The following is a 21,938-nucleotide window of genomic DNA, read 5'->3' as shown; positions in this document are numbered from 1 at the left end:
TAACAAACACATACAGAACACTCAACCCATCAGCAGAAACACATGCTTCTGAAGTACTCATGGAACATTCTGCAGGATTGGCAGTAGATCACAAATTAGTTTCTTGGACTTCCCGATACTTGCAGTAGGTTTCTTCAGAATGACAAACTCAATAGGAGAGAGAGTTGTACTTGTACGTGTGTGAGTATGTGTGTGGGTATACACAGAAAAGAGTTCCCATTAATTAAGGCGAGTGAGAAGTTTTTCAGGAGACCATCTGCAAGTTACAGAAGCAGGGAGGGAGGCTGGAGGTCTGGTTCTGAGTCTGAAAGCTTGAAAGCTCAGAGTGAAGGGACAGGAGATGGAGGATTGCTGCAAGGCCTGGAGTCTACAGGCTAGATGTTCAATACTAGGAGAAAGAGTGTCTGACTTTAAGGAAAAGAGAATGAATTTGCCTTTTCTCTGCCTAAAATTAATGCTTACAGTATTATAAAAAGATTTTCTGTGACTAGATGATGGGGAAATTCACAAATATGTAAAATTAAATAACATATTCTTAGACATCTAATGACTCAAGGATAAAATCACAAAAGAAACAAAAAATACTTAGGAATGAAAACAAAAAAGTCTCCAGCATATCAAAACTTCCAAGATAGTAAAAGTAGGGCTTAGGAGGGAAATTTATAGCTATAAATGTTTTCATTAAAAAGTAAGGAAGATCAGCTGTCCAGGTAGCTCAGCTGGTTAGCACATGATGCTAATAAAAAGTGAGAAAGTTTTCAAATTGGCAACCTAAATTTGTAATTTAAGAATCTAGGAAAAGAACAAACTAAATCCATAGCCAGCAGAAAGAAGGTAATTATAAAGAATATAATTGTGAAGGATCCTCATAAGTTGAATTTTAAAATAGTACAGCATGATTTTAAATATATCTAATCTTCAACTGAATGTTTCTCAATATAGTTCTTTCTAAATTTCTTTTTAAATTGTTTATTAAAGGGATCATACTTTCTATAAAACAGGTCCTTCTGTGCTTCATTAGCCTGATGACTAGGTTTTCATACTATTGAGTAAAATTTGCCTCAGTCCAATTATTTAAAATAATAAGACTGTTCTGAAATGTTTGGTTGTAACAATTAAATGATTTGTATTTTTAAATATGTCATTTGATTTTAGGTTACAGTGTAGAATTTTGGAAGTCCTCCCTCCATCCCATCAGAATGGTTTTGCTAATGGACATGTTAGTAGTGAAGATGGAGAAACTATTATCATCAGTGATAGTGATGATTCAGAAACACAGAATAATTCTTTTCAAAATGGGTAAGTGATGTTTAAGTTAATTTTTTAAAGTTACTTAGATTGATGGCGTTTCCTTGAAATAATTTTCCCTTCATGGCTTCCTTTCATTCCTTTCTAGTCATACTGTGGTATACTACCTGTCTTAACAGTATTGTTCAACAACAGATGTTAGAATGTTCATATTAAAACCTACCTAGTTGATTCTTATCAGTTACCTAAGAACACTTAATTAAGCCTCTCTCAATGACACACATTCCATTTTTGTTTACTTGGGAACAATTCTATATTTAATATGTATACTTTGGTGTATATGGTAAAGAAGCTCTGTAACTATCTAAATTTGAGTCATTTGATGAACTTTGTCAGCTGAGTGCTGTGGAGAAAAATCATAGAAACATATAGATCTGTTGTAATTATTTGTTTGTTTGCCTCCCTGAAGATCAAACCCAGGGCCTTGTTCTTGCTAGACAGGCACTCTGCCTCTAAGGTACATTCACAGCCCTGGTAGATAGTTTAAAATCTCAGGTAAGTCTACTACTGATGAAGTCCTCTGTTCTCCATAATAGCTTTATTCCTCCATTCTTTTCCCTTTTAGGCATCTTTAAAATGCTTTCTCCAAACTGAGCATGGTGGCACACACATCATGCTGGGAAGCTGAGGCAGGAGGAGCAAAAGTTCAAACTCGGTCTGGGGAATTTAATTTAGCAATGTAGGTAGACCCTGTCTCAAAATTTAAAAAAGGGTTAAAGTTGTAGCTCAGTACAAAGGCCCTGGATTCAACCTTCAGTACCTCCAGAAACAAAAAATTCAAATCAAAACTTACACTTCTTTTGATTTTTTTTGTTTCCCTATTTTTAGTCATTAGTACCATAATTTTCAAATAAGAACCTCAGGCCACTTTGTAACTACTTATTTTGCTCTTGAAATATCAGTGCCTGTCAAGTCATGTCTCTGACAACCCTGTAGTTCTCATTGTGTGTGATGTGAACTATTTGAGGTAGCTATAATTGGCATTTGAAAATTGACTATACCCGAGCACTGAGTAAAGTACATTTTTGTCTGTCTTCGAAAAATATTGTTATTTAACAAAGAAAAACTTAAGGATTAGGAAGGTTAATTGTAACGTTGGTGAAAGAATAGACAAATAGATCAGTGAAATAGGACAGCTCAGAAATAGACCTACATAAATTATGGTTAACTGATCTTTGACAGAGGTTGCAAAGGCTCCAATGGAGCAAAGATAATCTCAGCAAGTGGTTCTGGAACAATTAAATAAATACTTGCAAAAAAAAATATATGAATGTAGAACCTGTACCTATCACAGAAATTAACTCAAAATGGATCACAGACCTGAATGTAAAACACAAAACTATCCAAACCCCTAAGACATTGGTGGTAAACATGCCAGGTAAGCCACAGCTGGTCTTTTTGTTATCACTGAAACCTCTAAAAGGTTTATTGTCACTGCCCTAGGAAATAACAAAGGAGAAATCCTGAATGATCTTAAATATAGTGATGACTTTTTATGCAAAACAAAAAAGGGAGTGCATGAAAGAAATAACCAGTAAACTAGGCTTCATTAAATGACCTGCTGAAGATGTTGTTGAAAGAATGAGATGACAAGCCACTGACTGGAAGAAATTATTTATGCAAGACATGTGATAAGCTCTAAAAAGTCAACAATAAGAAAATGAGCAACTCACTTAAAATAGGACAAAAGACCTGAACAGACGGTTTACTAAAGAAGACATGTAGGTAGCAGGTAGGCAGTGTGGAAGATGTTTGGTATTAGTTGTCATTAGGAACTAGAAGAAACTAAAATGAGATGCTATCTTATAGTGGCCAAAATCCAAAACATTGACAGCACTAAATGCAGGTGAAGATGTGTGGAGCAAAGAAGCTCTCATTAGTTGCTTGTGGAAATTAAAAATGTTATAACCATCTGAGACAGCAGGGCAGTTTCTTACAAAACTAGATATTCTCTTATATAATCCAACAACTGTACTCTGTGATATTTACCCAAATGTGTTTAAAACTTAACATCCATATAAAAATTTGCACATGGATATGGATGTGGATAGTAGCTTTATTTGTGATTGCAAAAACATGGAAGCAACCAAAGTACCCTTTAATAGGTAAGTGGATAAATAAACTGAGGTACACAAAGACAGTGGAGTATATATGCATCTGTATATATATTTTGTTTGTTTGTTTTTCAATTTGTTTTGTTTTTGGTACCAGGGATCAACCTTGTGACCTCACGCTTGCCAGACAGGTGCTTATTCCGCTGAGCTAAATCCCAGCCCTTGTTTTTCTTTTTGATAATAGAAATCAAACTCATGACTTTTCGCTTGCCAGGCAAGTGCTGTGCCATTGAGTCATATCCCAACGATGGAGTAAACTATTCAGCACCTTAAAAAAAAAAGTTGTCATGTCATGAAAAGACATGAGGAAACATAAGTGCATATTATTAAGTGAAAGAAACTAATCTTAAAAGGTTACAAGTACTGCATGATTCCAACTATATGACATTACAGAAAAGGCAGTACCACCAAAAAAAAAAAAAAAAAAAAAAAAAAAGACAACCTAGCTGGCGTATTCTGTACTCTGTTCTCTTTATAACACTTACTACATATATATCTTTTATATGTGTGTGTGGGGGTGGGATTTTTAAAAGAAGCTAGGGCTCTCCATGTTGCCCAGGCTACATTCAAGTGATTCTATAGCCTCAGCCTCCTCAGTAGCTGTTGTATTTATTTTTGCATTCCTGTGTCTCTTTACTATGTTTCTGTTTTGGTGACTACTAAATCTTTGTTGTTTTTGATAGTATCTAAAATATTGCATGCTGTTAAACTATTGAATGAATGAGTGAGTGAGTGAATGAATTAAATACACCTTCGAAGGTAAGAAAAGTGAAAAGTTTTGGGACTAGGGGATTAAAAGTACGGCTTCTTCTTAGAACAGAGTAAACTACATATTATGTCTGTCTTTGATTTTGGGGTCTATAGCTATGAAAAAGAAAGTTTAAAGCAAGTCCAAGAATTACTTTTTATCCATTTATTTAACCTAAACTGAGTGCTTGGTGTTTATTTACCTCTAGTTTATTTAACCAACTTAACCAGTGAAAGTTTATTGAATGAGCAATTAAACAACCTATTGTCTTAGTTACTTTCTTACTTTCTTTGCTGAAGCAAAATACCCAATACCCAAAGTTAAAGGAGGAAAGGCTTATTTGGTTCATAGTCTACAGAGTTCATAGTTGGTGGACTCCAAGGCAGGATTGCATGGCAGAGGGGTATCAAAGAGGAGAAACAGTTTATGAAGGCAGAAGACAGGAATCTGCAAGGCAACAAGCTACAAGTGACAGTAGTAGCTTGTTTCTGTTCGTTTATAGTCTATTTAAGCTACCTGCCCATAGCATTCACATGCAGAACTCTGCCAAACCAATCAGTGGACTAATTTAGTAATCATACATCCTTAATCCCAGTATCACACACACTCAATCCAGCTGCCTCTGAAAAGTCCCACTATGACTGCATGAGGCTTTTGGGGGCTATCTAAACACCGGCCAAAATTAATTTGTGCTTTGTGTTGTTTTGGCTAATAGAATTAGGAGAGTAATTAAAATAAATGTATATAAGATTCTCTTACAGTATATTCATAGAAAGTAGGTTCCTACAAATCTCATATTTCCAAATTATACTGACTTGGTTTTTTTTCCCTCTTTTCCAGAAAGAAAAAAGATGCGATTGATCCCTTATTATTTAAGTACAAGGTACAACCCACTAAAAAGGAATTATATGAATCTGCAATTGTTAAAGCAACACAAATCAGGTAAAAATCAGTATCTTTTCTATTGTAGTTTAAAGTAAAATAATTATGTTTATTAGAGGAAGAAGGTTTGATTTAAAACAAATGAGTAGTGTTGCAAGTGATCATGTCTTTTTCGATCTTACTTTTTTTTTTTTTTGAGTCAAGGTTTCACTATATAGTTCAGGCTGGCCTCAAACTCATGGCAATCCTCCTGCCTCAACTTCTTCAGTACTAGGTTCATAGATAGGGGTGTACCAAACCTGGTTGCTCTCATTTTAAAATAAATTCATAGTTTCATGTTCATAGAATGATAAATATGAATGCAAATGTACTTCTCGAACCCTTTGTTTAGATTAGTAACTACTCAAAATCTTCAAGCTGAAGAATTAAGGATGCTATTTATTTATTTATTTGTTTGTTTGTTTATTTTTATTTTTTGGTACTGGGAATCAAATTTAGGACCTTGTGCTGCCAGGCAGATGCTTATGCCACTTAGCTATATCCCCAGCCCAAGTATCCTATTTATGAAGTATTTCTCATGAGGGAATTCAGTTTTCAAAGCTCAAACATTTGAATGTACTTACAAATATAACAAATTTGTAGTATTTTAATCATTAAACATAGGCATCTGGTCAGTAGTCCTTAAAGTTAAATAGGGGCTGGGTATGTAGTTTAATGTAGAGCTTATGCTTACAATCTGCAAGGTCTGGAGTTCCATCCTCAGCACTAGAGTTGGGGGAGAGATTGCATTATAAAATATAAATATCCTTAGAATTTTTCATTGTTTATTTTTTTATTTGGTACCAGTAATCTAACTCAGGACCTTGGGCTTGCCAAGGATGTCAGATGTAGCGCTTTCTAGGTTTGGATTGAGGCATATGGCTTGTCAGTTGGTTTTGTTAGTTTTGTTTTTAGTTTTGAAGAATACTTCATTAGTTTAAGGTCTCTAAACAAAGCATTCTACATTTTATTGTTTACTGAAAAATGATATTCCTAATCTAACGTGTATATATTATTAACGCTTTGGAGTTTATTTAATTTATGACCTAATGTATTACTAGAGTTATGGATGAATGTTTTTCTTAGTAAAGTTGGTTTATTTTTTTTTCTGCCTTCAAGATATATTATTTATATACTGTAATCTTTGTTTAACTTTTAAAAATCTTTTTATGCATATTTCATTTACTGCTATACCTTGGTTACTGTGTCCTTAGTCAATTTTCTTCTTAACTGATGAGCCATAGAATTATAAAGCAAGAACATATTTGGCAATAGAAGTCTTTAAGTGGCTTACAGCTCTTTATTAGCGTCAAAAGATAATACTGTTCTTTGTTAATAAACAGGTAGTAATAATTCTCCAGTAAAGAAAACTTGATGTGCTAGAGTAGTACTGACAAGCTGAACTTTCTGTAATAATGAAAATGTGATGTATATACTGTTCAGTATGATAGCCAGTGGCTGTTGTCCGGCTGTAAAATACTTTAAATGTGGCTACTTAGATAGAATAAGGGACTGAATTTTTTTTATTTACTAAAAGCCATATGTAAAACTCATGGTACCATATGTGGTACTATATTTCTGGCTACTGGTGAAGCTGAGGCAAGAGAATGGGTGAGTTCAGGGTGAGCCTTGGCAGTATAACAAGAACCTGTCTCAAAAACTAAAAACCCACATGTAGTCAGTAGCTACTATATAAGACAGTGCAGTCCTTGAGAATGGTATTTATTCAGTAGTCAACCAGTCAGAATGGGTATCATCCAAAGCTCAAAAGCACAGGAAGTAACACAAACTGGCAAGGATGAGCAGGAAAATGAGCCCTCCTTTATTGTTGATGAGGATGTAAATTAATAGTTTGATCTTATCTTACCAGCTGCTGTATGATGCTAGAGTACACTAATGAAAGTGTAGGAAAAGAATGCATATTTTTGGCATTTTGGGGAGAGTCTACTGCTTTCAATTGTTTATTCCCACTAATCATAGCTTTTTCTTTTCTTTTTGGAGACAGGGCTTCTCCGTGTAGTTAAGGATGGCCTTGAACTCCAACATGAGGCGATCCTCCTGTTTCAGGCTCCCAAGTGCTGGGATTACAGGTGTGCACCACCATGCCTGACCTCACTATAGCTTTTTTTAAATTTATTTTTTGATTTTTATTAATCCATGTTTGCAGTATATAATGACTATATTCACTCAGGGAATTGGTATATATACATAACATATTTTAGTTCCCTTCTTCCTCTCTCACTACTTATCTTTTATCTTTCTAGTATCAGATTCATTATTTATCTTATAAGACCTTATACAGTTAATATATACTGTAATACAGATTTAAAACCAGAGTGATAGGCCAAAAACCATATAAAACACATAAGAAAATTATACTGCATCAAGGTATACTTTTATATACATTATCCGGACTGGATTATAAGACTTTTTCCTCTCTTTTTCTCTGTTGTCTTATTTTAAATTTTATATTTTTCATCATAGCATTTGTTTTTTTCTTGATGAGAATAGATTGAATGTATTTAAAACATTTAAAATTTTGTATTTTTTATTGTAGCAGACATTTTATAATATATCCACTCAATATATAACTTCTAGCATAAATACCTCTGTATAGTTTCTTATAACTTACACGTAAGTACTATTGGAAGATGAAATGTCTTTATTTTCTAGTTCAGGTAATAAATATACAGAGATTATGGAGTTTCAATTAAATTTTTTAATACTAACACTACTTTCTGTTCTTTCTCTCTGTAGCCGGAGAAAACACCTATTTTCTCATGAAAAGCTAAAGCTTTTTCTGAAGCAACACTGTGAACAACAAGATGGAATCATTAAAATTAAGGTAACTGGGATAGTGGAATTATTTGTTGGAAAAAGAAAACAGAAATGGGTAATGTTATTAAGCATTGCAGAAATGTTACTTCAGAGATGGTTTTAATGACCTTTTTTGTTTTGTTTTCTATTCTTTGGTACCAGGTATAGAACTTACAACCTCATACTTACCAAGCAGGCACTTGCACCTGCAGAGCTAAATCCCCAGCCCAAATGGCCTTCTTTTTATCTGGAATCAGTTTTTAGTGCTTTTAAAAAATATTTTTTGCAGGGGCCAGGGATTTAGCTCAGCAGCATAAGCTCCTGCCTAGCAGCCATGAAGTCGCGAGTTCAATCCCTGGTACCAAAAAAATACAGTTGCTTGAATTGTTAGATGGCTGTTTTACTGCCACTTTTTTCTTATACAAAACATCAATCAGAAAAAAACAAAAACATCAACCAGGACTAGAGAAAATAGATGAAAAACTTGAAACAAAGAAAAGTTAGGAAGTGGGGCCACTGTTTGTAATTGTGTAGTTCTGGCTTATAAATAATAGACAGGTTCAAAGAATGCTTTTAAAACTTTCTACCAGATTAAAAAAAAAAAACAATGTATTAATAGAACATTAGAAGCTAAACAGATATTTATATTTTATTATTAGCCATTTAGAGAGAAAAATCAAGTTTTAGACCTTACTTTTTTTTTGTACACTTTTTTTTTGTAAAATTAATTTTTAAAGATGTGAAATACCTAACACATTGAGATAGAGAAGCATTAAGTAAAAAAAAAAGAAACAATCAATGGGTTAGAAAAATGTATGTTTGTCAGAAATCAGCTAATGATGCTTAATACGCATTTTCTTCTATGTAAATGTAAGCATCAAAAGAAAAGAAAAATATGAATTTATATTAAAAGTAGCATTTCAGACCTCTAGAAGTAAAGCAAATTGTGTAATAAAACCAGGACATGAGATAATCATTTGGAAAAACGACCCTGATGCAAAAAAAGAACTGAGATGAACTAAAAAAAATCTTAGGGGGAGCAATAAAAAAGAAATACAACAATGAGACTGAGTTGACAATATAAACGCATAGGTTTAAAAATGTTATGAACAGATTTCAAAAGCAAAAAGTGGTACCTCAGTTCATTAGTGCCCTTTTTTTGCAGTTGGTTCGCAAACAAAAGTGTTTGGCAAAATTTTTCGTTTTCGAAATCTGCATCATGTAACACACAACCCCCACCATCTTTTTCATGCAAAAACAAATCTGACCAAAAATCATACCAACAATCTGACTAAAAATCTGGCCAACAAATCTTTCTAAAATCATAGAATAAGTTCTTGAACCAGAGTACCTTTGTGGTACCAGAGAGAAAAATACCTGTAGTGAACACATTGAAGAGCTAAATTAGTTAGGAAAACATTAGTACTTTAATAGAAAAATGGAGCTGACCATGGTAGCACATGCCTATAATCTCAGTGCGTCAGAGACTGAGACAGGCAAATTGCTGCAAGTTTGAGGCCAGCCTGGGCTACATAGTGAGTTCAAGGCAAGCTTAAACTACATAACAAAACCCTGTCTCAAAAAAAAGGAAAAAAAAATTGGGGCACATAGACATGATTAAAACTTAGAAAGAAGGGCTGAGGATGTAGCTCAGTTGTAGAGTGCTTGCCTAGCATGCACAAGGCTGGCTGAGTTTAATCCTCAGTACCAAAAAAAATTGCAAGGAAATATAAAAACTTAAACTGTGTAAGACAGTTATACAGTTATCTGAAAATAAATTTTAAATGAGATTATGTTTCTGTCTTGATAAGGCAATGTTTTAGAACTATGTTCTTAGTAACATAAAATTTCAGAGGTCCGGGGCTGGGGGTTTAGCTCAGCGGCATAAGCACCTGCCTTGCAAGCAGGCGGTCGTGAGTTCGATCCCTGGTACCGATAAAAATGAAAAAGACAAAAAAAAAAAAAAAAAAAGAATTTCAGAGGTCCATATTAAGTGACAGTTACAAAAAGTTTTAATGACTTTGATACTTCTAATATGTGACTAGAATAGTGCCCAGTATGTGGTAGGCCATCAGTGACTCTGAATAATTACACATGTTTAAAATTACCAATTGGCCAGAATCAGTTACATATCAGTGAGCAAAACAATCTAATTGGAAAAAAGGTGGTAAAAGACATAATCATATATTTCAGTTAATAAACATAAAAAGAAGCTCAACTGAATAAGCAAACAAAAACTAAGGTTACAGTAAACATTTTTCATGGGCTGGGGATTTAGCTCAGCTTGCAAGCAGGCGGTCGTGAGTTTGATCCCCAGTACCGATAAAAAGAGAAAAAGAAAAAATTTTTTTCACTGAGAGCATAGTAAGATTGCCAGTGGATGTTCTAGTATACTTCCACACATACATGAAAACAATAAAATTTGATTCCCAGTGGTGGTGAGCATAGACATTAGTCAGGACTATCTATGCATACCAAAAATATGGGCATTTATATTTATTGTGTGTTGTGTGTATATGAATAAGCAATTGGAGCAATAAATATATTAATGCCTATTTTGACCTTTTTTTGAGTAGATAGGATTAATCATCCCTAATTTGAAAATCTGAAATGCTGCAAAATCCAAAAAACTTTTTGAGCACTGCCATGACTCCATAAACATAAAAGTATATCATACATGAAACCTTGTTTCATGCATATAATTATTCATAATTACCTTCAGGCTACATGTATAAAGTATACATAAAACTATATGAATTTCATGTGTAGACTTGGGCTCCATCCCCAACATGTCTAATCATGGATATGCAAACTTCCCAGCATCTTAAAAAAAAATAGTCCAACAAGCTTTTGTTTCTCAGCATTTCAGGTAAAACATATCCTGTATTTGAGAGGAAATCATCTCATTTACTTTATAGTTATTCATACCTACTGGTCAATTCTGCATACCCAGGATTATGTGGGATAATATACAATCATCCTGATAGAGTAAACTTACAAAATATTTAGCCAGGAATATACTCAGTGGCACAGCACCTCCAAGGCAATCACAGGGTCATAAGATTAATTCCTGGTACCAAAAAAAACCTCCAAAAACCAAAAAACCTTTATTTATTATCATGGTCAGAATTAACTGAACTTTAGATGTTAAAAGTTGTATTCTACTGAAAAATGTTATGTAGAAAATTCCAGTTAGAAGTATTCGTTTTGTTAATATTTAAAATTTTTATAGCATTACTTTCTTTACATGTTTTATGAAAGATATTTCTGTAAACAGCACTTGTTTCTTGAGAAAAAGAATTACCTTCTCCCTGAGGCCATAATTAGTAAAAAGTCTAGGGTTAGTTAAGGATGCCAAACAAGTTTTAGATATGAAGTAAAAAGAAAGAAATTCATGAGTTTGGCAATTATAGAAAATCTCAGGCAAAATGAGTCAGAAGCAAAATTGATCATTAATTTCATGCAATTGTGAAATAATTTTCAGGAATCTGAAAACATTCTTGGTTATTTATGGTAAAGCAAACTTTGAATTGTAATTTAGTTCTGGTAAAGCTGATTTAGAAAAAGGCCCAAGTAAATCAACTAAAATGTATTTCAGTAAACAGTAATGTGAAATTCTTTTTAACCTGGTTTTCAGCAGCAGTAACAGTGATTTATATGACTTATGATCTTTGTACATAGTCTACTAATGTGTTGTTGTTGTATTCCCCCTCTTTTTATTAAGGCATCATCTCTTTCAACATATAAAATAGCAGAACAAGATTTTTCTTATTTCTTCCCTGATGGTCCACCTACATTTATGTTCAGTCCTGCTAATAGACGAAGAGGGAGACTTCCCAAACGAGTATCTGTTATTCAGGTAATGAGAGTTTAAAAATGTTTTAAAGCAGTGTCGAGAATCAAGAGCAATATGTGGTTCTTGCATAGCTTATAGGAAGAAATGCATTTCTTCACACTAGCAAACATATGTTCTGTATATTGATAGCTAGTTGGCAGTTTGTACAGGTTTTCATGTGTGAATTAGACATGGCTCTCAGACCACAGAGATGGACTGATTGGTCAGTCCATTTATACTGAAATATAAAGCAGGGTGAAATGCAGAGAATAAACTTTGGACTTGAAATGTGAAGAGCAGTGAGTTCTGACCCAATAAAATGATGGTGGACTTTAAAATTGCAGTAATGCTTGAACTAGACAAAACACATTATTTCCAGTGATGAAGCAAAAAAAAAGTAGAAAATATATTTGAAGTTTGAAAAGGGTTACAAATGATTTGGGCTTTGTAGGACATCATTGACTAGTGAATGCAGTATGGCTGATCTGTCAGAACACCTGGATATAATGGGAAATGAGGCAACACTGTAGGGTTGGTGTCCCATGTGGCCTGTTCCCTCACATCCACCCCATCACCACCAGTATTTGATTGAACCACGGCCTTCACACTGAGCTACATCCCAGCCCTTTTTATTTCATACTTTGAGACAAGATCTCGCTAACATTCCCAGGCTGAGCTCAAACTTGCAGTCTTCTGATCTCCACCTCTCAGTGCAGTTATAGGTATGCTCCATGATGTCTGGCTCCAAGTGTCTTTTGAGGGCTCTCAATTCCTCTGTACAGTCAAATACTTCTGAAATATACTTTTCATACTAATATCCAATAAAATATCCAATAAAATCTTTTGTCCAGACTGAAAATAATCTTTAACCAAAAAGTAGCCTAGATCCAAGTAGATAACATTATGTGTTGATTCAGTATATGTGTTGAGCATCCTCAGAGTGCAAGGGACTTTGGGACAGAAATGAGAGGGCAGTATAGGGTGGAAAATGTGTTTCATTTTATGCTCGCTTTTTTTTCTTACCTTTAGCAATGAGGAATTTTCCCTCCCTTGGGTTATTGCTATTTCCCAATGTAGGGAGCAGTACCCATGAAAATTTCTGGAACTGAACAGACTTGTAACTCAATACAATTGCCTGAGTTGAAAGGAATTTATTTTGGGTTATTTTGCTTATTTAAAAAATTCCCACCAGTACTCGAGAGGTTAGGGCAGGAGAATCACTACAAAGTGAGCTTGAGGCCAGCCTGAACTGCATAGTGAGACCCTGTCTCTAAGACAAAAATTCTTTTCTTAGCCAGGTGGGGTGGTACACACCTATAGTCCCAGCAGTCAAGGCTGAAGTAGGATTGCCATGTTTGAGGCCAGCCTGGGCTACATAATGAGTTAGAGATCAACCTAAACTGCATAGTGAGACCCTGTCTCAAAAAAAAAAAAAAGTGGGGGTGGGATTCCATTTCTTTCTGTACTTTATTTTCTCCTACCCTCATATTTTACTCATTCTCTTTTGTTCTCTTCTGCTAGGTAGGGGTTGCTGATGCCTATAATGATTCACAAACCATGGTACAGCTACTTCTAAGTATAGCTTGTAGCACAGTCAGCATGATTTAGAAATTTATTGAAGAATCTTTGAGAGTCATTTCCAGGCCTCAGTTAAGTGTTGGCTGAAGCAGTTGCTTGTGCTGTAAAAACAAGCAGAAGACATCTTATTTCTGCCCTGGTGAAAAACCTTGGATGGATTGTTCTGTCGTTCTGTCCCTTTCTCAATGCCCTTGTCACTCTTCTCAGTACTTTTTTCTCCCTTCAAAAGGCCTATTTCCTCCTTCCAAATAATTTTCAATACAATCAGCTACTTTTTATTCTACTGTTAAATATTTTATTGAATATATTATCTTCAAAGCATTCCAAAATAGGTAGGATCCCATTTTACAACTGAAGAGATAGACTCAGAGATTAGTTTGCTTTCTCAAAGTAACATAAAAGCTGAAATTTAAATTGTTCTTCAAAACTGACCCCTTGCTTTTTTTGCCTAGCAGGAGTGATTTAGAATGTTATTAATACGTTTATTATCATTATTATTGATACTTTTAATATCAATGAAACAACTATAGTCAGAATGAGTAATTATCACTTTCATTTTCTAACTCTTACCTCAGTTATAGCTATCTCTTTGGGTTATTTACATTTCCATTTTGGCACTGAGCCAAATTCTAACATTTCATTTATTCAAAATGTTGAATGTCACTTCTACTAAACCTTGTCACATTTTAATTACTTAAGCTATGACTTCTATGCTAAATTATATATGAGAGAAGGCACCAAGTTCCTTGTTTGGCACCATGATTAGTACTGTGCCTGGTACCTGATAGGTACTCAAGTATTCAAGTGAATTGTTTTATTGCATTTATAATATATATAATATATTAAAATAATATGATACACATTAAGCAAGTTAAAGATTTTTTTTTTTTTGTCTTTTTTGTTTTTATCAGTACTGGAGATCGAACTCACGACTGCCTGCTTGCAAGGCAGGCGCTTATGCCGCTGAGCTAAATCCCCAACCCCTAGTTAAAGATATTTTGGGGGACTGGGGATTTAGCTCAGCGGCATAAGCGCCTGCCTTGTAAGCAGGCAGTCGTGAGTTCGATCCCTGGTACCGATAAAAAGGAAAAAGGCAAAAAAAAAAAAAAAAAGATATTTTTATGAGAAATAAAAATAAAATTTTAACATTGACCACATGAATGTTTCTGACCTGTTTCTTCCCTGCCTCTTTCATATTTCATGTGTCACTATCTGATTTATCAAGTAACCTACAGGATTTGGTTCTCTAACACATTATTTTAAAACTTTTTTGATATATTATTAGTTTTTCTTGGGATATTGTTCTACTACTTTGTAAATCTGTAGAATTGCCTCATATGCTATATATCCTTAGAATTATTAAAGGTTCAGTAATATATTAATAAACTATAAAAAAGATCTTAAAGTTTGTCTTAATACTTTAGAATAAAGAAGGTAATTGATGTGAGCGTTTAAATTTTTTGTTTTTTATTCTTGTGATCTGTAACTTTAGTTTCTTGGTTTGTTTTTTAGGGAGGCAGCACTGCTAATAAACAGACTGTTGCAGGTTGTAGGAACAAAGCTACTAAAGAGAGAGAGAAATTTTTGAAACAAGAAGAAATGAAGACATTAGGTGAGTTTTAGTATTCTCTTCAGCCAGGTGTAATGCCAGCATTTGGAAGGCCAAAGCAGGAGGATCCTGAATTTAAGGTCACCCTGGGCTACATATTGGGACCTTGTCTTCAAAGACCCTCCCCCTTCCTTCTCCTCCTCTTTCACCCCCTCCCTGTATTTCCCTCTATCCCTCCCTCTTCCTCTGTCTCTGCCTCTCCAAAACTGTTTAGAGACTACAGAGACTGATTCTCTTACAGCTAAGTAGGCGATATTTCTAAAATGACATATTTCTGGCTTATTCTTTGCCCAAAGATAACTAGCAATTTTTCCTTTAATTTTTTAATAAATAAAATCGATTCATCTCTTAAAACAATATTTTAAGGTGTAATGTATTCCTGTTAATCTACATAACCTACATTAAGCAGAAATAGGACTTTCTGAGATTTACAAAATATTTTGGGCCATTGTGTTTGACTTACACAGTCACTGTGATTGATTGATTGATTGATCCATTGTCTTTTTGAGACAAGGTTTCACTGTATGCAGTTCAGGGTGACCTTGAACTCACTTTGTAGCCCAGGCTGGTCTCTAATTTGCAGTGATTCTCCTGTCTCGATTTCTTCAATGGTGGGACTACACACCCTCTTTACACAGTCTTTTAGAACATCACTTTCCCAATTTGAATGTGCATATGAATCTTGTTAAAATGAAGATTCTAAATTAATTTTGGAAGCTGAGTGTGGTGGCACACGCCTATAATCCTAGCACTTGGGAGGCTGAGGCAGGAGTATGGTTGCAAGTTCGAAATCAGCCTGGGTTGCAAAGTGAGCTCAAGGCCAGCCTGAACTGCATAGCGAGACTCTGTCTGAAAAAGACAATTAATGAATTAATTAATTTTGAGTTGGGGTTACAATTTTGTATTTTTAGTAAAGTAATAACCTTGTTGCTGATCCTTAGATCACAATTTGAGTGTCAAGATTTAGAAAGACAAGATATGATTGTCTTAGTACTATAGTTTGTCTTAAATCTACCCAGTTTGGCCAGACATGATGATACATGCTTATAATCTCAGCACTTGGGAGGATGGGGCAGGAGGATTACCATGAGTTCATGTCAGCGTGGGCTGCATAGTGAGTTTAAGATCAACCTGAACTGTATAGCTAGACCTTGTCTCAAGAAAAGAAAGAAAGAAAGGAAGGAAGGAAGAAAGGAAACAAACACCTATCCAATTTGCTTCTCCAATTTTAATCAGTCATTAAACCTTTTAGGAATTTTATGAGTTCCTGTTGATCTCTTTTACCCATAAATTATTTCAGGGTGTCTGTTATAACAAAAAATGCCAAATGTTGTTTTATATTTGTATATATCTTCAAGTTTGACCTTCTCTACAGCTTTTGAAAAGGCTAGATTAAAAAGAGTAAAAGCAGATGCCTTAGAAGCCAAGAAAAAAGAAAAGGAAGATAAAGAAAAAAAGAGGGAAGAACTGAAAAAAATTATTGAAGAAGAGAGACTAAAGAAAAAAGAAGAAAAAGAGAGGCTTAAAATAGAAAGAGAAAAGGTATTAGCTATTCTTTCTACATGTAGTAGTATTATTTTACGTATTTCAATTCATGGTTGATTTTCAAATGTTTTTACCACTTTCATTCACATTAAGACCATATAGAGGAACAAATAATAATGGTTTATTTCCTTTTTGCTTTATAAAATGTAATAAATGACTTAAGGTAGAGCATATTTCTGTGGGCCTTTATCAAATGATTTAAGGTTCAGCACACAATATTTTCACATGACTTTCTTTACTCCTCACTAAATCTTAAAAGTGCAATTCTGAACAATTTTCTCCATTATTTAGAATCCTAAACTTAGAAAAGATGATAAATAAGACTTTCAAAGGTAATCTGTAACTAGAAAAATATATTAGAGCCAGATGTAGTGGCACCCACTTGTAGCCCTGTCTCTTCTGTAGTTGTGCATAATTTAGAGAATTGATAGCTGGTTCCCTCCAAGTGAGACCTTTTCACAGGTTTTCCGAGATATTCATTCCTTATCTTAAAGGAACAGAGAACACTTTGCGCTCATATAAATTGTCTATAGTTTGTTGAATTAATCTCAAGTAATTTCACATAGGTTTTTGGGTTGGGGATAGGGATCTCATACAAGTTCACTCCGGAAAATGTAAAGAATCAAAACAAAACAAAAAAATCACCAGTAATTTAATGGTAACATTTAAAGATAGAATTAATCCTTGATTTATTTTCATTCTTTATTAGGGCCTTAAAATATTAACATCTCTACCATTTAAATTTTAGTGCACTTCTTTCACTTGCTGTATTATAAACATTCCTTCATGTTATTCAGTAGTTTAAGTGAAATTTTTAGCTACAGCATAATTCATCAGATAGCTATAGACAGGTGCTTTATAGTTTTTTGCTCAGAAATCCATATTCTAAATTTGAACTAAGTTTTTTTTTTCCTGGACTGTACTCCTGGATAAATAATGTAGATGTAGAAATAATAGATCAGGTCTGGAGATATAGCTCAGCAGCATAAGTGCCCACCTGGCAAGTACAAGGTTAAGAGGTCGATTCCCAGTAACCAAAAAAAAAAAAAAAAAAAAAAATAGATGAAAGGGTAAAAACATTTAAGAAAAAAAACTTTTATTTGTATGTATAACTAAACCTTTGCCAAACATGTTCTTCTTTTACACTTTTAGCAGCAATGAATGAGAATATCCATTTCATCACATTGGTTTTTTTTTGGTACCAGGGGTCGAACTCAAGATCGCCAGACAGGCTCTTATACCGCTGAGCTAAATCTCTGGCAATTTCATTACATTCTGTAAGAACTCTTAGGGCCTTTGAGAGGTCAGCAGTCACTGTGTAGTTTCAACTAATAACGGAATGGTTTCAAAAGACCAACTGAACAGGAGAAATACCCTGTGCTATAAAAAGTAAAGGCCATCAACCATATTCTAATATTGTTGCTTTTAGTTATGGTTCCTCTGCCTAACTCTAAGCTGTTATGGTCAAATGAATCTTGAAACTAAAAACGTATTGCAAATACAATGGGAGTTTTATTCTAAGTACTCTAAGTACTCTTAGAGTTTTACTCTAAGTACTCTAAGTATTCTAAGTACTCTAGTAATAACTTTGTCAGGGTCTAATTGAATCTAAATAGGGGAGGGAGTATTATTAGAGCCAGTTTAAATATGTATTCGGGAACTGCTGGGTACATTTTCAATCTCTGTAGCATTATTTTGACGGACAGTTTCTTATCTGTGCTTCTAAAACTTGGTATAAATTTAAATCCTTGGAAACACTTGTTAAAATATCAATTGCTTGCGGGGCATGGTGGCTCAAGCCTATAATCCCAGGGCTTAGGAGGCTGAGGCAGAAGGATCGTTGTGAGTTCAAGACCAGCCTGGGCTACAAAGTGAGCTCAAGGCTTGCCCAAACTGCACAGAGAGACCCTGTCTCAAAAAAACAAACAAAAAACAATTGCTGATCCTAACCCCAGAGTTCTGGTTCAGTAGGTCTGGGGTGCAGCCCAAGCATTTGCATTTCTAACAAATTCTTGAGTGATGTTAATGTTGCCTAATAAATTTATTCTAAGAATTTTTATTAACTTTTTGTTAGGAAAGAGAGAAATTACGTGAAGAAAAGCGAAAATATATGGAATATTTAAAACAGTGGAATAAACCCAGAGAAGATATGGAATGTGATGATCTCAAGGTATAAACATATTACATGGTGTGTGACACACATCTGTTTTATATGTCATTTGACTTTGCTGATGAAATGTTTCTTTCACTTAATAGTAGCTTTGTTTGTTTGTTTGTTTGTTTGTTTGTATCAGGGATCAAACTCACGACCTTGCACTTGCAAGGCAGGCACTTATGCCACTGAGCTAAATCCCCAGCCTCTTTTTTTTTTTTTTTTTTTTTTTTAACTAAGAAGAATTAACAGAATAAGGAAATATTCATACATAGAATTTCTTTTTTTTTTTTTTCATATTCTTGTCTTTTTGTTTTTATCGGTACCACGGATCGAACTCACGACTGCCTGCTTGCAAGGCAGGCGCTTGTGCCGCTGAGCTAAATCCCCAGCCCCCATACATAGAATTTCAAGGTAGTATTGGTAATGTTTTTTGTAATAAGTTTTAATGATGGTCTTTCTGCACAAATAACTAGCTAGTTTGTGTGATCCTTGACAATCCAATTACTACTATTGTGAGGCATGAATTTAGGGTTTTCTCTACGTAAACATTCTTCTTATTTTCAGAAATAACCAAAGTACCTAAATCAAACTCATTCACTGCAGTTTATAAGGAAGCATTCCTAAATCAGCAGTAGATGTGTTCCATATCAAGGAAGTACTGCATGGAGACCTTCTGAATTTAGGTTAAGAAATCCTCTTAATAAGGAAATATGGTCAGGAAATACACCTCTGGTTAAAATTATGTTCTTAGTGTGAGGAAGGAAAGGGCTTTTTTCTCATAGTCTCCTTAGGCTTATGACTTGTAAGTTTAAAATAAATTCAGGCGCTCTATAATTTTTATAGTCCAGAAATATCCAGGGTTGAACACCATTAAGCTACATAGGGATAGTTCTTACTAGATAAAGAATATGTCCTTTTCACCTATTTAAATTTCCTATACTTAGTTCAAACAGTTACACAAATAGTTTAATCTTACAGGAACTTCCAGAACCAACTCCAGTGAAAACAAGACTACCTCCTGAAATCTTTGGTGATGCTTTGATGGTTTTGGAGTTCCTCAATGCATTTGGAGAACTTTTTGATCTTCAAGATGAGTTTCCTGAGGGAGTAACCCTAGGCAAGTACTCTACTTAATCATTGCTGCATTACAGTTCATCTAAAATTAGGGACTTGTTTTTTTTTTTTTTTTTTTTGTCTTTTTCCTTTTTATCGGTACCAGGGATCGAACTCATGACTGCCTACTTGCAAGGCAGGCACTTATGCCGCTGAGCTAAATCCCCAGCCCAAATTAGGGACTTTTAAAAAAAAGTCCTCTCAAAGTTCTTTAACCCTGCCATTCCCTCTCGAAGTCTCATGTGTTTAAGACCATGGCTGGAACTGGAGTCATTAAGGGCCTGACTAGCTGGATGTTCATGGTTGCCTCTCCACACACATGTCTAATACCTCATTCCTTTTCACATGCCCTCTGCTTCTACTGCACCTCTCACGCAGCAGCTCGGGGCTCCAGGAGGCTGTAGCAGAGATAGCAGAAAGGGCTGTAGTCCTCAGAAAGATGAGGCTGTACAGCCTTTCTTCTGCCAGTCTATTGGCCAGAGCAGTCACAGGCCACCTAGTACTGAAGAAGGCAGAGAAGTAGGAATAGCATGTGCAAGTTTATAGACAAATGACTGCCTACCTGACATTTACAGTTGTTTGCCTGGTTTTTTTTTTTTATAAAGTTTTACTTTTTTTTCCCCCTGGTACTGGGGATCAAACTCACAACTGTGTGCTTGCAAGGCAGGCGCATATGCCGCTAAGCTAAATCCCCAGCCCTTATAAAGTTTTACTTTATAAAAGCAATTATGAAAGTTTAATATGAGGAAGAATTGGACCAAATTTTGAATTTTTAGCTGTCAAATAGCCAGATTTCTTTAAGATCCATGCAGGGACCTTCAAAGGTAAAATTATGTCACTCTTACTTTGACAACATTGTATACATGTCAGGAGGGCTCTGTTTTTCTCCTTATGAGTTAGTTGAGTAATGAATCATTGTGCCTTACAAATCAAGAAGTTCTAAACAGTGCTGCTATGAGTTACATGAATTAGATAAGAAACATTTATTGAACACTTGAACCCAATATTAGGATTCAACCCAAAATTTAATGGGCTGGGAGTGTAGCTCAAGTGACAGAGTTTTTGCTTAGCATGTGCAAAGCCCTGTGTTCAGTCCCCCTACTACTTCAAAAATGAAGCAAAACAAAAAGTCTTGAAGCCAATAATTACCTCTCTTGTAAACTGTATGTTCAACGTAGCTCTCAAAAGCAGTGGGGCAACAGCTGGGCATAGCACTCCTATAATCTCAGCACTTAGGAAGCTGAGGCCAGAGGATAAATGGCCACGAGTTCAAGGCCATACAGAGCTACATAGTGAGTTCAGGGCCAGCCTGAACTACATGTGTAATGAGACCCTGCCTCAAATCAGTCAGCCAGCCATAACAGACCTTTGCACTGTTAATAGAATTTAGATGAAAGATATTGATCTACTGAGGCTCTCTTTTAGCTTTATTGAATGCAGTGACTTTGATTTTATTGTATTCATAAATTTTAAAAATAACTTTGGCTCAAATAAATACTTAGCTGTGCTTTCTGTTGTTGATAAAATGTTTTACTATTCCACTGGAGTTGTTTTCTCAGTCATGAACAGAACTTTAAATTTATTTTAAATATTTTATTCACAGAAGTGTTAGAGGAAGCTCTTGTAGGAAATGACAGTGAAGGCCCACTATGTGAATTGCTTTTTTTCTTCCTGACTGCAATCTTCCAGGCGATAGCAGAAGAAGAAGAAGAAGTAGCCAAAGAGCAAATAACTGATGCTGACACCAAAGGTCAGAGTTAAACACTATTGTTGACTGAGCCATAGCAGCTTTGTAGTGAAACCAGTATCTAAGATTATTTAAAAATTATATTGGCTTTTTACAGTTAGCAAATGTAAGTGTTCATGTTATCTGATGGTAAATCATTCACCAACAACATATTACCAGTTGTTTAATAAAAACTTTATTTTACTGTGACCTGTTTGTGACACCCTTAAACATACCCCCATTTGTCTTGCCTAGGAGTGTTGCTGATTCCACTGGTTAACATCAGTAATCCTAAAATATTCTGCTAAATAACACTTATTTTTCCCCCACCTGAGGAAAAATTTGAGGTGTTATTAATATTTTAAATTGAGGATAGGGAGTAGTGGAGGCATGCTTATAATCCCAGCACTTGGAAGGCTGAGGCAGGAGAATCATTACAAGTTCAGGGCCATTCTACGCTACTTAGAAA

The 21,938-nt window shown here is 34.8% G+C and overlaps 1 protein-coding gene across 4 annotated transcripts in view; it reads left to right on the top strand.

The window, feature by feature from the left end:
- Baz1a (bromodomain adjacent to zinc finger domain 1A) overlaps positions 1-21,938 on the top strand; it is a 95,527-nt gene that overhangs the window by 42,460 nt on the left and 31,129 nt on the right. For all 4 annotated transcript variants that reach the window (XM_063224330.1, XM_063224282.1, XM_063224408.1 and 1 more), the window contains 9 exons: positions 1,156-1,299; positions 5,011-5,112; positions 7,849-7,936; positions 11,633-11,767; positions 14,834-14,933; positions 16,306-16,472; positions 18,550-18,645; positions 19,609-19,747; positions 21,347-21,493. In XM_063224330.1, the coding sequence (XP_063080400.1) occupies positions 1,156-1,299; positions 5,011-5,112; positions 7,849-7,936; positions 11,633-11,767; positions 14,834-14,933; positions 16,306-16,472; positions 18,550-18,645; positions 19,609-19,747; positions 21,347-21,493 (1,118 nt within the window). The remainder of the gene's footprint in view (positions 1-1,155; positions 1,300-5,010; positions 5,113-7,848; positions 7,937-11,632; positions 11,768-14,833; positions 14,934-16,305; positions 16,473-18,549; positions 18,646-19,608; positions 19,748-21,346; positions 21,494-21,938) is intronic.

This window comes from Cavia porcellus, unplaced genomic scaffold, assembly GCF_034190915.1.
Source record: "Cavia porcellus strain 051 isolate PalLab524CR breed Dunkin Hartley unplaced genomic scaffold, mCavPor4.1 scaffold_1, whole genome shotgun sequence".
Lineage (NCBI taxonomy): Eukaryota > Metazoa > Chordata > Mammalia > Rodentia > Caviidae > Cavia > Cavia porcellus.
The sequence above is the reverse complement of the archived record's forward strand: the minus strand, read 5'-3'. Positions and strand labels throughout refer to the sequence as shown.